Below are 15,184 nucleotides of genomic sequence, written 5' to 3' on the forward strand. Positions count from 1 at the left end.
TATTTTTATTTTACGATTTATTTGTTTGAAAGGCAGAGTGACAGAGATCTTCCGTCTGCTGGTTCACTCCGCAAATGCCTACAATGGCCGGAGCTGGGCCAGGCTGAAACCAGAAGCCTGGAACTCCATTCGGGTCTCCCACATAAGTAGCAAGGGTCCAGGCACTTGGATTGTCCTCTACTGCTCTCCTAGGCACATTAGCAGGGTGCAGGATCGGAAGCAAAGCAGCCGGGACTCCAGCTGGTGCCTCAGTTCTGGATGCCAGCATCACAGACAGTGGTCTCATCCACTATGCGTAATGCTGACCTCTGTGCCACTATTTTTAAATCGAGACTCTGCTTTTTGTCCCAAGCCCTCCAAAGGTATCCATGCCTTCAATGTATGTGAAGCATAAAGTGAAGAAGCTCATTTTCTTCTTCCTCTGAATTGGAAGCAGCTCTGAGCTCACTTTGAAGTGCATGGCTGCTTCATGATGTTCATTTTTAGGGGATGCCTTTGGAGCATTTATTGATCTAAAGCTCATTCCTCAGCTGTTGGTGCCATGTGAAGGGTGTGCAGACAGGGGCAGATAAGAAAAGGATTTGTTGAGTTGGCATATCACACACTGAAACCAATTAGTGATAGAGGGGAAGTTACTCCTGTTTGTGTCATGGAAGAAGAAATGGAGAAAAATGTGCTGCCCTTTTAAAGAAATATTGCTGTGTGATACCCTGTCAGAAAACTCTGAACCCTCCAGCTAGTGATTCAGCCTGTGTAAGACTGAGATGTTCCATGCGAGAAAGCAATCTATGTTTAGAGAGCTAGGTGGTGGTGGCCTTGGCCTTTAGGTCTGGACTGCTATGTTTAGGACTTTGTATTTCCATCATGAAGAGGTTTTTGAGTAGGTTTTAGGACAATACCTGGCTGGTGCTGGGGTTCTCTATTTGGAAGGAAAATGTGGGTCGGTGGGAGATCTCCTGGGAGTCTTTGTAACAATGAACAAAGAAGTAGATAACTTCAGGGGTGTGGTGGGATGTGGGATCTCAGGAAGAGGGGATAGCCCTGGCTGCTCTTTCTAGAACGGCTCTCACTGTCCATCTGACGTAGCTTAATGAAGCATGACTTTGGCCTAGAAATGGAAGTGGCAGCTGCTAAAGAGAAGCTTTCTTGAGAAGACACTTGTTTTTCTTTTCTGAAAACTTATAATCAGGAAATATTTGTAGTTGCCAGGAGCAGATGTAATTATGGGAATAGTGTGGGTATGCAGGTAGGTATGTCTCCATGAAAGATGGAGCTAGGAACCATGGCTGTCCATATAAGCAAGGTAAAGAAGACATGGAGAATTAGAAGACCAAGTTGAGCCCTAGGCAGAGGAAGAGGCAAATAGTACATAAATGCAGCGTGAAAGAGAATTAAAGCCGTCAGCACAGAACCCGGGAAAGCCGGCACTGAGAGCCTTTCTCCATGTCGTCTTGTAGAAGTCTCCTCTCTCTTTCTAGCCAGGAAGACTGAGTAGGGCCTTCAGATAGACAGAAATTCAGAAAAGTGTCCTTTTGAGCAGTGAAGGAAATGACCAAAGCCAAAAGGTTGTGTTCCTATCCGTGAATAATTTAGGGCTGGAGAATGTTTTTTGTTCTGCTTTTTTTAGTCCACTCTTTGTGACATGGAAGACAGGGCGGGACAAGCGGCTTCGTGGCTGCATTGGAACCTTCTCAGCCATGAATCTTCACTCAGGACTCAGGGAATACACGTTAACCAGGTAATAATGCCAGACATTAAGAACTGTGGCTAGTTTACTAGATTCAGACAAGCACCTGTGTCATCTAAGTGATATGTTTTGAGTGTTCTCTTCTTGGTAATCAGGAAATGCAAGGACTGTGATCTAGAATGAGTCACCTGCCAGTCCAAGCGTAGACAGTTAATAACACGGGGTTGTTGTTAACATGTTAATGTTGATGGATGATAGCTGTTCTTCACATGTCCCAGGATTCAGTAATCTGTGGGCTCTGTGGCACGTGGTCTTGGCTCCTAGCTCCAGAGCAGCCTCACTTATGTTTTCTGTCCCCCTCCAGTGCACTTAAGGACAGCCGATTTCCCCCCCTGACCCGAGAGGAGCTGCCTAAACTTTTCTGCTCTGTCTCCCTCCTTACTAACTTTGAGGATGCCAGTGATTACCTGGACTGGGAGGTGAGAACAGCCGCATTTGGAACTCTGCATCTCTCGTTGCATTTGGGTTCGGGTTAGTACATGGTAATGTATCTCCTTCATTGAGAGAGAGGGTATGAGAATGTGAAAGCTGAGTTTGGAATCCATTGTGGGCAACACGGGTGACAGAAAGGGCTGCTGTAGAAGGAGGAAGAGACAGAAATGTAAAGGCTTTCTTCTGTTTCTTCCTGATGCACCGTGTTCTGTAATCCTTCTCCCCCATCTGATAAGAAATGGGATGAAGAAAATATTTGAGGTCCCTCTTGGTGAGAGTGTCAGTGAAGTTTTTCATGAGGATTCCAATAAGAAGAGTCATGAACCCAGATAAAAATCTTGTGGCATGTTCATTGAATGAGATGGGTTTTATTGGGTGAGCTCTCTTTATTTAAGGTTTATTTATTTATTTGGAAGGTAGAGTTACAGAGAGAGGGAGAGATGGAGAAAGAGAGATCTTCTTTCCCCTGGTTCACTGCCCAAATGACCAAAATCAGGAGCTTCATCTGGGTCTCCACATGGGTGGCAGGGGCCCAAGTACTTGGGCCATCCTCCATTGCTTTCCCAGGCATATTATCAGGGAGCTGGATCAGAAGTGGAAAAGCCAGGACTTGAACTGGCGCGCATATATAGAATACTGGCAAGGTGGTGGTTTAACTCTCTATGCCACAATGCTGGCCCTGCGTGAACCCTTTGGAGAACTTATTTCTACAACCTTAACATTCTCAGAGAGATTGAGCTTTCCCTAAAGCTGAACTTTGTTTGGTTCCTGCCTGAGAGAGTCACAAAAAGCAGGAGGCTCTGCTGTTTGCAGACCTGGGTCCAGACTGGTTAGGGGACAGTGTCGATTCACAAGTGTATGTGGGTGACTGAAGTTCCATCAGAGTCAGTAAATACCGTGTACTTGGTTGTATTTTTCTATAGGTAGGGGTCCATGGGATTCGAATTGAATTCATCAATGAAAAAGGCGTCAAACGTACAGCCACATACTTGCCTGAGGTTGCTAAGGAACAAGGTGAGTCAGGCACATGAGATTTTAACCAACAGTGCGAGTCACAGTGGTGCCCAGTAATAAGGGCAGGAGAATGACGTGTTTCATCTTTCATCCCAACTATGACCAGGAATGAGTGTCTTCTTAACTAAAGCCTACCATATTCCTGTAGAACCAGGGGTAAGCTTCCAAAAAGATCTACAAGCTGGGAAAAGAAAAAGGGTAAAATGTCCCTTACTTGCCTGCTTTTTTCAAATACTTCCTTTCACTGAATAGTTTTATTTCTTGGCCCCTTGTACTCCATGATAATTGTGGCAAAACACCAGCAATCAGCCTGAGGTAGTATAAAGTTCATTATAAATGGACGTTGCCATTCTGATGATGAAATGACTAAATATACTTGGCAGAGGGCAAAACCTACTGATTTCATAGAACTCTGTGGTTACTGAGTTCTTAATGGGGAATTTAAGGGTAGCAAATAGATTGGGCAGATTTTCTCTTTCAAAGACTATCTAGAGAAACACCTTTAAATGTTGCTTGTGCATTCTTTGATATGTAACCTAGTTTTCTTTCTTTCTTGGAATTAGTCTGTTTTTGAAAATAATATGTGAAACACAATATTTCTTGGGTGTGAACCTGGAATAGCGAAAAATACCCAGTTAAGTATATCGATGAACTCGTTATGTGGAAAGCCATTGCCTTGTTCTCTTGTGGTTGTGTTTAGACCTTTTCAAAAGTGTGGATGTGGCATGAAAAGGAATCCACTCAGGTGGCCCTTTGGGGCCCTAAAGCTAACACACTCACAGGAAGACATACCGTAAGCTTTTTAACGGTGAAATGGGTAAATAACGAAAATACTTTTGCCATTTAAAATTGGTTGGAAAAATGAAAAATTTCTGTATCTAGTACAGTAACTTGGGTTTTTGTTTGTTTGATACGTTTGGTTTTACACTGTTAAAATTACGGGTAAGAACAACACAGCCAGAAAGGGACTGCTTCAAAAACTGTGGAAACGCGCATTAACTTTTAGTTCAACTTTGTGGCAAGTTCCCTCTCATATGTGTAAACAACTCTCTTGTCCTTCCTAAAGGAGAAGCTTCCTTCCTGCTCTCAGTTCTCTGTCATAGAAAACAGGACTCCTAGAAATTACCAGACTGAAGGAAAACCACACAAAGGAATATGAGCTACAAAATTTGAATTCCTCTCTTCCCACAGAGCAGCCCTGGGTACCGGCATTAGATCACCAGGCCAGTCTAAGTTGGGACTATGTTTGTTCCTAGAGAATTATACGGGGATAACATCTGACAGGAAGGATGCAGGAGCAGGGAGCCTGGGGACAGCCATTACGGCATGTGTCCGGCTGCCACCTCATGTCTCAGAGTCTCCACTGGACTGTCAGTGAGGCAGATGGGGCTCCAGGTACGTGGGGTTAGTGCCTAGGGCTTCCTCTGCCCCTAGCAGACTCTGCTGCTTTTTGAATCCCATTCCTCTTCCTGCACTGGCCACATGAAAGCATGTGCTACTCTTATGTGATTGTGTGCTGACCTCAGTGTGGCTTCTCTTCTCAGACTGGGATCAGATCCAGACAATAGACTCCTTGCTCAGGAAAGGTGGCTTTAAGGCTCCCATCACCAGTGAATTCAGAAAAACGATCAAACTTACCAGGTAAGTTGCTACCTTGATGTCTTTGCCATTTTAATTTAGCTGGGGTTGGATGGAGAATATTCTGGAGGGAAAGGAAAGGAAATATCTCTGCTAATGGTCCTATAGCACAGAAGTACAGATGAGGCTTAAGCTCTGAGGAGGCAGGGGCAGCAAAGACAGATGGACCAGCGTCCACAGCCAGTCTGGTGGCAGAGTTGGGGCAGGGGTGAGGCCTGCTGAGCAGGTCATGGGTATCTTTGCCAGACCTCTCTGAGAGGCTGAGGGGGAAGACTGGAGTTAGGAAAGAAGGCTCCCTGTGTACAAGTTCAGGGTCAGTTGAGGCACATGCCCTGACTACCTGTGCAGTCAGGTGGCAAGGGCTATAGGCGAGAGAGAGAAAATACTTTCTACCAAAAATAATAACGCCCCTGTTTGTGGACAGTACTTCATGGGGAGGCTGCCTAGTATCACAGAAGGCACATGAACTTGGGGTCTGAATCCCAGCTCAACCACTTGCTCACTGTGTGACCTGGGCCTGTTTGCTGTCGGTAAGATGTGAATGATAATACCTCAGGGTTGGTTTAGGATGTGGTAAGGTGATGTGGAGACTCTAGCCCAGGGCCAGGCAACATTGTAGATGATCAGTAGATGTCAGTTCTCTTCCCATCCCTATTAAAATTGGAAACTCAGGTTAGCTCCTGCAGGCTTCTGTTGGGCCCCTCCTCTATAAAATGCTGAATTATCATATACTAGCCTCACAGATCTGTTTGGAAGATAACCCAGTGTTTTTGAAATGCTTTGGATTCCAAAAATTTTAAAAACAGCAACAAAAAATGCTTCAAATACAAAGCATTATCATTATTATTATTATTACAATTTATTTGAACAGCCATTTCCCTGTCAAAATTCAGGAATAATCACCTTGCAGTGGAGGAGTGATTACAGTGGGAAAGAGATGGCTCTGGGTAAGGATTGTCACACCCAGCTCCTGTGGTCTGTAGTAGGCTCCATAGGTTTGTAACACCCCATGCTTCGCATCCTGACTCATGGCTCTTTCCAGAGCAAAGCCAAAGTGCTATGGAATCTGTTCTGATGACCCTGTGATATGGCATATTCATCTGGGGATTGAGACCTGTCCTATATAGCCCCAAGGATCCTTTAACCTGATTTCATCAGAATTTGACCCAGAATTAGGTATCTGTGCCCCTTTTAGTTATAATAACTTGTTTGTTGCTCTTTTGCAAATTGAGGTTGCATTTCTGTCAAATTTATCTCCTTTTAACCTGAAAGTAGATACACAGTTTACACTGGGTTTTGGTGCAGCCATCTTCCAATCTGCCACCCATTTAATTTGACCTTGACATTCTTCATCCAGACCCCAATAGCAGATTGCTTCCAGGCTGCTTATGATGAGCATATGTAGAGGTTGAAGGTGGGCTGTGCTGAAACACATTCTCAGGGTGAATCGTGATTGTGCTTTTTCATCTTGTTCATGTGTAATAACAACATTGTTTTCTTGTGCCGTCTTTCATTTTCTGTAAGTAAGATTGCTCTTGGTCTTCCATTTTATTCTTTCAAATGTGGAATAAGCTTTTGGTTTTCTCTAATGAGTGACTTTGCAAAAAGAAGTGTTTGGGTCCTAATAATACCCTTTCCTGTTTGCCTTGTACAGGTACCGAAGTGAGAAGGTGACAATCAGTTATGCGGAGTATATTGCGTCTCGACAGCACTGTTTCCAGAATGGCACTCTTCATGCCCCGCCCCTCTACAATCATTACTCCTGACACACGGCTGCATGACCAGTCCCACCCCCCTGTGGCCACCAATGGCTATGACATCATTGGAGCAGATGCCTCCTCTTCCTGGTCCAGTTACTTCTATTACTGCACCATTTTATGATGCTAGCTTCCGTTGCCAAGTCTGCCTCCCGCTGACAGAGGGGGTGGGGTTACACTGAATGAAACAGAACTTGAGGGGCCCAAGCCTTATCTCAGCCTTTCCTCAATATGGGGTTCCGTTGGATTGGGGCTCCTCCGTGACTAGTGAGAATTACTGTGGGGGTGCGGAAGACCCTTGGCTTGTGATTTGCCACATGTGTTGGCCATGTGCTGGAAGCTGGAGTTGATGATCCAAGAAGGCTTACCCCACACACGCCCCTGCAGCCTCCCCAGATCAAGTAGGTGTATTCCCCTTGGCAGTCTGGGCAACGGAGACCAACAAGAAACATTTTTAGGTTGTTTTAAATTCCTTTTTTTAAACTTCCAGTTTATTGCGTACCAAGAGTTGTTCACAACCTCCATGCTTCATAAGTGGACGCCATGTTAGGGTTGAACGTGGGCACCATGAGTCCTCAGAGGCTCCTGGACAGAGACCCACATGAAGATCGGAAGCCCTTTGGATGGCGTTGCAGATCTCATTGCTTAATAAGCCGTGAAGGTTTTAATTCTCATCCCACTCTCAGTTGGACTTTCTGGCACTCTTCCTGCATTGAGTCTCCCGGTGTTGAACAGAGCGTTGTGTAGCCTGCTGAGGAATGGAACGGAGATGCCCACAGGAGGTCCTGGTGTCATCACTGCGTGCGGGTGTGAAAGGAGAGGCCTCTTCCTCACCACCCGGCTACCTCACTCCTTCACTGGTAGCAGTGCCTATAGCTGGATCTGGGTTCTCAAAAGCGTAGATGTGCAGATAAGTGGCTGGGTTGGGTTTAGGAAGACCCATTGTTGTAGGCGAGAATTGGCAGTCTCCTTTTCAGACATATATCCTGAGGGACCTTGAAGCAGGGGAGTTCCTCTTCCAGTTTGCCTGTAGAAGTGGGAAGACTGTTGATCTTGTCCTTGACGGGGCTTCAGAACAGAGCCGTGTAGTTGAAGGTGAATCTGTCTGGCCTGACGTGCTGGGGATCTTTACCCCACCAGGGCAGATTTCCAGATAGCTCATTTCACTCTGGGTCATTCAAACTTCCTGTGACATGTTTCCCTTTCTCATTGTTGCTGATTTCCAAATAGCTGTCAGCAAGTTTCTCCTCCCTTTTACCTACACTTCACTCACTGGTGGCAGAGTTCATAGAACTAGGGACCTTGGGCAATGCTTGGAAAATACTGGCACAGAGGCACTGCTAATGTGATGATCACAGGAACAGGTGGCCAGTTGGAATAAAGGATCCTAAGAATGGTGACACACTAGTTTTCAGCACCATGCTTAGAGAACTCTTAGAGTAGGTTGGGTGTCAACCCAGTGAGCACAAGTTATGATTTAATTTATTTTGTGAAGTTTATGTGGCAACAGTGTGGCTTTCTGAAATGGGCAGATGAATTCAAGTTGAGAGATCTTTTGCATTTTCTTCTACCAGGACTGGGGGAGCGAGCAAGGCACAGTCTGAGGAAGGACGCGTGTGCTGTCCTAGGTGTTGCTGCTGGCTTCCTGGGAAGCAGTGGGTGAGGGTGGAGAGGTCCGCTTGAGGCCCTGGAATGTGGGTGACATGAGGGTGCCCAGGCCATTGCTGTGCTGGGCTCCCGCAGCCTGCCACATTTCCCTTGCACTGTAAACGAAGGTGAAGGGGTCATTTCCTGATTTCCTGCTGCTGAGAACAAATGTCTTGTTATGAACAGATGTGACAACAGTTACTCTTAGGTGCCATGGTTGATGTCAGGGTGGTCAGCTCTGGACCAAGCCACCCACCTCCAATTTGTACAACAGTATTGATACATAGGGCTACACTCATTACTGTTCAAGCGTTCTGTGTTAAAAGTTGTGTTTAATTTCTAAAGATTAAAAAAAGCAAAAAAAATGGTGCTAAACTTCCCCCCCTGAGCACGCTCAGTGAGACTGGTCATGCAAGCATTTACAGTGCCATGCTCCTCAAGCCTCTTTTCTTGTAGAATTGTTGCCCTATTTTGTCTTTCCCAGTGTATAATATTTTTTTTTAATTTTATTAAGGGTAGGGTAGGATACCTTGCCATTTAAGAAAATGAACAGAAAATTTTAAAACCCAAGAAATGGGGAAAAAAAATCAGTGCACAAGAATCGGGCTGGTGAAGCCCAGCACCACACTGCAGTGGGCTCAGTGGCTTTGGCGTGAAGAAGCCTTACTCCCTGCACATTCCCTCATGCTCCCACACAAGTCCAGCAGTGGAAACACTGGAAGGCCTCCTGCCTCGGCAAGGCACTCAGGAGGTGGCCCAGCCAAACTATCTGGCCCCGTGAGGAACGGGTACGGTCAGGGTCCTCCCTGAACAGGGCCCAGTCAGGAAGCAGTCTGGAAGTGCACGGTCATGCTCATCTCACGAGAACGTGTGGCAGATGGCTCTCAGGAAAAGACCACGTCTGGATCACCCATGTGGCAGCTTTGCATAGGAAAGTGACAGCTCCTAACTGGGACTGAACTGCCTGCCACACACGTGACCAAAGCAGCGATGAGGGTGGCAGGGTTAGGGAGAACAAAGTGTTTCCTGCTGAGTGTTTTCCTTCATCCCTGGGCTGCTCAGGCCAAACAGTAGGTAACCACTGTTGTCGAGGAGCCGGCACACCTCTGCTGGCTTGCTTTGGAGTCGGTCTCACCCCTAGCTGTGAGTGCCTTTTGGTCTGGAAAGTTGGCTCGTCTCATCATACCCACAGCTAGGACATTCTCTCCCTGTAATTATGAATTGTCCTTGTTTTACATTAACTACAAGAGAATGTCTTTGATCCCTAGAGTTTGTCGGTGTTGGATTGTTTCCACTGTGCGGTTCTTAAAACTTTTTCGCTTCATAATATTAAAACAACTCATGTTAGAGACCCTTTCCACGTGGAAGGTTCATAGTTGAGACATTACATATATTTTGTTGTTTATAATAAAAATCATCTATACAGAAGAAGTCCTGGGTGTTAATTTCAGTACTTTGCACAAGATCTGTTTTCCATGATGTGTTAACATCTACAACTTCACTAAGTGTTGGTGTTATTTTCTATCGAGACTTCTGGAGCCTAGGGAGCTATGTGTTCTTTTTGTTGTTTGTTTTCTTACTTCCCTGAAGCAAGAGACTGGCCTTCAGTGCAAAGACTTCAGACCAATTCTTTGTATTACACTTGGTTGCCTCTTGGCTATTTAACTTCTGAGTGCAAATCATTGAACTCTTTAACGAAGTATTGTAGAGAATAAATCATAATGGGTAAACATTATTTGTCCTGCCTGTTTCTTTGTAGCCATGTGACTTTGAGTTATAGGAAACCTTGATATTTGTTTAAGGCAGCCTCACATAGTATTCATTCAGCCTACATGTTTTGTGTAGTTCTTGTCAATCCCCATGATCAGCACTTGTGGACTTTTCTCTGTGTGTGTATGTGTGTTGTGTGTACAGAGGGAAGGGCAGTTGGTTTTTTAAGTTGTTATTTGACAAGTAGTTACAGACAGGAAGAGGGAGAGACAGGCAGAAAGGTTCACTCCCCAAATTGCTACATCGACCAGAGCTGGGCTGAAACTAAGCCAGGAGCTTCTTCCAGGTCTCCCGTGTGGGTGCAGGGGCCCAAGCACTTGGGCCATCTTCCACTGATTTCCCAGGTCATAAGCAGAGAGTTGGATGGGAAGAGGAGCAGCTGGGACTCAAACTAGCACCTGTATAGGATGGAGGCTTAGCCTACAGCACAGCACTGGCCCCACCACTGGTTTTAGAGCCAAATTGGTTGAGCTGTCATTCATGGACCCTTTAAAGTTTGGGGTTTTGCAGAAAGGTTTTTCATTGGGTTTTCAAATGAAACTTGACCTTGCCCAAACTCAAATCTCTGGAGCGGAAACACCAACCCCCTCCTCTTGTGGTATCTTTTGGTGATGGTGATTAACTCAAGCAAAGACTGGGGGGCAGGCTAGTGAGGTCAAGGGTAGCCTGGAAAGCTTATTATTTCTGGATGACCCAGAAAGGTTATGTGCATGGGATGCTGCAGTGCCAGCATCCCATGTGGGCGCCAGTTTGAGTCCCAGCTGCTCCTGGCTCCTGGCTTCCGACTGGTGCAGCTCCAGCCATTGCAACCACCTTGAGAGTGAAACAGCAAAAGGAAGACCTCTCTCTGCCTCTGTAACTCTGCCTTTGAAATAAATAAAATCTTAAGGGGGGGGGGGGCGCTGTGGCATAGTGGGTAAAGCCACTGCTTGCAGTGCTGGCATCCCATACGGGTGCCAGTTCGAGACCCAGCTGCTCCACTTCCACTCCAGCTCTCTGCTATGGCCTGGGAAAGCAGGAGAAGATGGCCTAAGTCCTTGGGCCCCTGCACCCACATGGGAGACCCAGAAGAAGCTCCTGGCTCCTGGCTGCTGGCTGCTGGCTGCTGGCTGCTGGCTTCAGATTGGTGCAGCTCTGGCCGTTGTGGCCAATTGGGGAGTGATTCAACGGATGGAAGACTCTTCTCTCTCTTAAATAAATCTTTAAAAAAATTAAAATATAAAAAATTTTCAAAAAGGATGCCTATGTTACAGGCAGCGGCTTAACCCATTACAGCACAACGGTGGCCCCGAGACAGTTTCAAATCTAGTTTCCATCATTTAGAAAAGAATGACCAGTGCAGTGTGGGGGGAAAATTATTTTCAATTTGTTAGACAACATTTAAAAATCATTCTCTGTGTATACATTTTCTTTCTTTTTTTTTTTTTTTTTTTTTTTAATACAAAGCAGATGTATTTGCACTCACAACAATGAGGACTGGAAAGAAAGCCGTCTTCGGGCAAGTGGAAGCTATCACGGCTTAGGACCCACTACACTGAGCTGATGCCTCAGCAGGCTTCTAATTTCTCCAGAAAGGCAAGGTGGTATTCCAGATAATCTATGTTCATTTTCTGTTTTTCCAGGAACTCTCCCACAGAGTGAAAGATCATTTTCACCAGTCTTGGAAGCTGAAGTCTGTAGGTCTTGCAAGATCTTGCTTTGTACGTTCTCCATGTGCAGAGCAGACATGAAGGCTTGCGTGCCGGTTCCCCAGTTATCTATATCAGGCCTCTTAACCAGAAGGCAGATTTTGCCCTCACGTTTCCTCAGATGTCTCAGGAACTACCTAGCATGCTCCCTCTTCACCTCAGCCTGCTCCTCAAAGAACAGGGCAAAGGGAGCCAATCCTGTCTTCATTGTACTAACAGGCCATGGATAAATAAGCATCCCTGATGTGCAGCTGGTGAGATGCTACTCAGTTAATTGCAGTTCTACACTCTTTCTGGAAGGGGCCATGGGCCATGGACCTGGTATTCTATCAGCCTTATGAAAGTCCAGCCGTAAAAAGCACCCCATGAATTTTCTACAAAAAGAAAGTTCGCTCCAAATATTTAAAGGATATTCTATAAAACATAGAAGTGAATCAGGCCCAACGCTGTGGTGTAGCGGGTAAAGCTGCCATCTGCAATGCCAGTATCCCATCTGGGCACTGGTTCAAGTCTCAGCTGCTCCACTTCCAATCCAGCTCTCTGCTCTGGCCTGGAAAAGCAGTAGAAGATGGCCCAAGTCCTTGGGCCCCTGCACCAGTGAGGGAGACATGGACGAAACGCCTGACTCCTGGCTTTGTATTGATGCCGCTCTGGCCGTTGCAGCCAATTGAGAAGTGAACCAGCAGATGAAAGACCTCTCTGTCTCTCTCTCCTCTCTCTCTTCCCTTCTCTCTGTCTCTCTACCTCTCTTGTCTGTGTAACTCTTCCAAAAAAAATAATTAAAAAAAAAAGTTAAGTGAATTGGGGAGTGGGCATGTGGTTTGGTAGCTTAAGTCGCTGCTTGGGATAACGGCATCCCATATTAAAGTGCCTGGTTTGAGTCCCAGCTGTTCTGCTTCCAATGCAATTTCCTGCTGGTGCACGTCCTGGAGGCTCAGCTGATGGCTCAGATGCTCGGGTCCCTGCCACCCACATGGGAGACCCAGATGGAGTTTCTGGCTTCTGAAGCCTCACTGAGTCCTGGCTGATGTGGGTATTTGGGGAGTGAACCAATGGGCAGCACATCTCTGTCTCTGCTTTTCAAATAAGATGAAAAGAAATTTTTACAATTGTATTTGAAATGTTTAATGAACTGATAGGATTTCTTGTTATTTTTGACATTGTAACCATCCCTGTTGTCTTTCGAATGTGAAACTATCTGCTCAGAAGTCAGCGGTGAGGCTGCCCTGTGATGCAGCAGGTTAAAGCCCTGGCCTGCATTGGAGGGTGAACCAACGGCAAAGGAAGACCTTTCTCTCTGTCTCTCTCTCTCACTGTCCACTCTGCCTGTCAAAAAAAAAAAAAAAAAAAAAAAAAAAAAAGCCCTGGCCTGAAGCGCCGGCATCCCATATGGGCGCTGGTTCTAGTCCTGGCTGCTGCTCTTCCCATCCAGCTCTCTGTTATGGCCTGGGATAGCAGTAGAAGATGGACTAAGTCCCTGGGCCCCTCACCCACGTGGGAGACCTGGAAAAAGCTCCTGGCTCCTGGCTTCAGATTGGTGCAGCTCTAGCCGTTGCAGCCATCTGGGGAGTGAACCATTGGATAGAAGACCTCTCTGTCTCTACCTCTCTCTGTAACTCTGTCTTTCAAATAAATAAAATAGATCTATTAAAAAAAAAAAGTCAGTGGTGGTAATTCTAGCCTGAGTGGAGTAGGGAGGTTCTCTCAAGCTGCTTCCATATCAATCGAAGGCCCGTGCCCTTGGCTTGACTATCTGACTTTGAAATACTACTATTCAGGCGGCTGGCACTGTGGTATAGTGAATAAAGCCGTGTGCCGGCCAGCATCCTATATGGGCACCGGTTTGAGTATCGGCTACTTCGCTTTTGATCCAGCTCCCTGCTAATCTGACTGGGAAGGCAATGGAAGATGGCCCAAGTGCTTGGGCCCCCAGCACCCATGTGGGAGACCCAGAAAAGGCTCCTGGCTCCTGTCTTCAGCTCAGCTCAGCTCCAGCTGTTGCTGCCACTTGAGGAATGAACCAGCAAACGGGAGACCTCTCTCTCTCTTCTTCTAACTGCCTTTCAAGTAACTAAATAAATCTTTTTAAAAATATTACTATTGGGGCCAGCGCTGTGACATAGCGGGTAAAGCCGCTGCCTGCATTGCCAGCATCCCATTTGGGCGCCGGCTCAAGTCCTCGCTGCTCCACTTCCAATCCAGCTCTCTGCTATGGCCTGGGAAAGCAGTGGAGGATGGCCCAGGTCCTTGGGCCCCTGTAGCTATGTGGGAGACCTGGAGGAAGCTCCTGGCTCCTGGCTTCAGATTGGCACAGCTCCAGCCATTGTGGCCAACTGGGGAGTGAACCAGTGGATGGAAGACCTCTCTCTCTCTCTCTCTCTCTCTCTCTCTCTCTCTCTCTCTGTGCCTCTCCTTCTCTCTGTGTAACTCTTTTCAAATAAATCTTTAAAAAAAATACTGCTATTCAGTGGGCTGGTGGAACTGGTGCTGTACAAGGAATCATAGCATCTTAAGGACTAAAGCACATCCTATCCCTTCTCAGTGTTCCTCATTGTGAGATGAGGCTCAGATGTAGAATCTAGGTTCTCTTCCTGCTGCTTACTTGCTCTGTATGCCATAGCAAATTAAAACAACAACGACAACAAAAATAAAGGGTCCCTCCAATTTCAGAACCGTTAGGGAAATGGAGTGAGAAAGGGTCTTGGGCTCACCCTGGCAGTCCTTTAAGTCCCTGCTGACAATCAAACAACTCCCCCCCAACCCACACACACACCCCACCACCACTACCACCTCCATTTCCAGTGTGGTCATTATTTGATCCCATGATGGCTTTGAGCCAAATAACCCAGGGCACTGACGACTGGAATCTTCCCAGGCTGGCAGTGCAGTAGGCTTCAAATCTCGGACCTGCCACTTAGGAGATAGACAAGTATGACTATACTGAGCTTAATTTCCTGCTCTTGGACAGGGGCCATGAAAGCCCACAGTCATCTGCTGGCAATGCTTTGCCCAGCACCCTCCCACACACGCACACACACAAACAGCAGGTTGGTAGGAAGGCTGTGGCCTGTGGCTATCTGGACCATCATCCAGGGTTGGTTGGGTGCAGCTGGCCATAACATGGCAAGTGTGGAACCTTCCAGAACCATAAGCTGCTCTGGGCATGTGAAAGCGATGAGGCCCAGACTTCCTTAAGGAGGTCAGTGTGAAGTAAGCAGGGCATGACTTCCAGGATTTATTTATTTTTTGAAAGGCAGAGTTACAGAGGGGCAGAGGCAGGCAGAGAGAGAGAGAGAGAGAGAGAGGTCTTCCATCCACTGGTTCATTCCTCAAATGGCCACAATGGTCGGTGCTGTGCTGATCTGAAGCCAGGAGCCAGGAGCTTCCTCCAGGTCTCCCCTGTGGGTGCAGGGGCCCAAGCACTTGGACCATCTTCCTCCCTAACCCCAACCTTAACCTTAACCCCAACCCTAACTCTAACCCCAACCCTA

General features: G+C 46.6%; 1 protein-coding gene across 6 annotated transcripts in view; it reads left to right on the forward strand.

Moving 5' to 3' along the window:
• AMMECR1L (AMMECR1 like) overlaps positions 1-9,965 on the forward strand; it is a 23,942-nt gene extending 13,977 nt beyond the window's left edge. For 3 of the 6 annotated variants that reach the window (XM_002712235.6, XM_008258445.5, XM_051849654.3), the window contains 5 exons: positions 1,628-1,738; positions 2,052-2,166; positions 3,103-3,193; positions 4,738-4,834; positions 6,486-9,965. In XM_002712235.6, coding sequence (XP_002712281.1) covers positions 1,628-1,738; positions 2,052-2,166; positions 3,103-3,193; positions 4,738-4,834; positions 6,486-6,597 — 526 coding nt within the window. In that variant the 3' untranslated portion in view covers positions 6,598-9,965. Of the gene's footprint in view, positions 1-1,627; positions 1,739-2,051; positions 2,219-3,102; positions 3,194-4,449; positions 4,589-4,737; positions 4,835-6,485 lie in introns of those variants that run through there. The other 3 variants (XR_011387332.2, XR_016230868.1, XR_016230869.1) reach the window with 3 other exon arrangements.
• The last annotated feature ends 5,219 nt before the right edge of the window (positions 9,966-15,184 follow it).

The sequence above is a fragment of the Oryctolagus cuniculus genome, chromosome 3 (genome assembly GCF_051225735.1).
Source record: "Oryctolagus cuniculus isolate XC-2025 breed Fujian yellow rabbit chromosome 3, ASM5122573v1, whole genome shotgun sequence".
Taxonomy (NCBI): Eukaryota; Metazoa; Chordata; class Mammalia; order Lagomorpha; family Leporidae; genus Oryctolagus; species Oryctolagus cuniculus.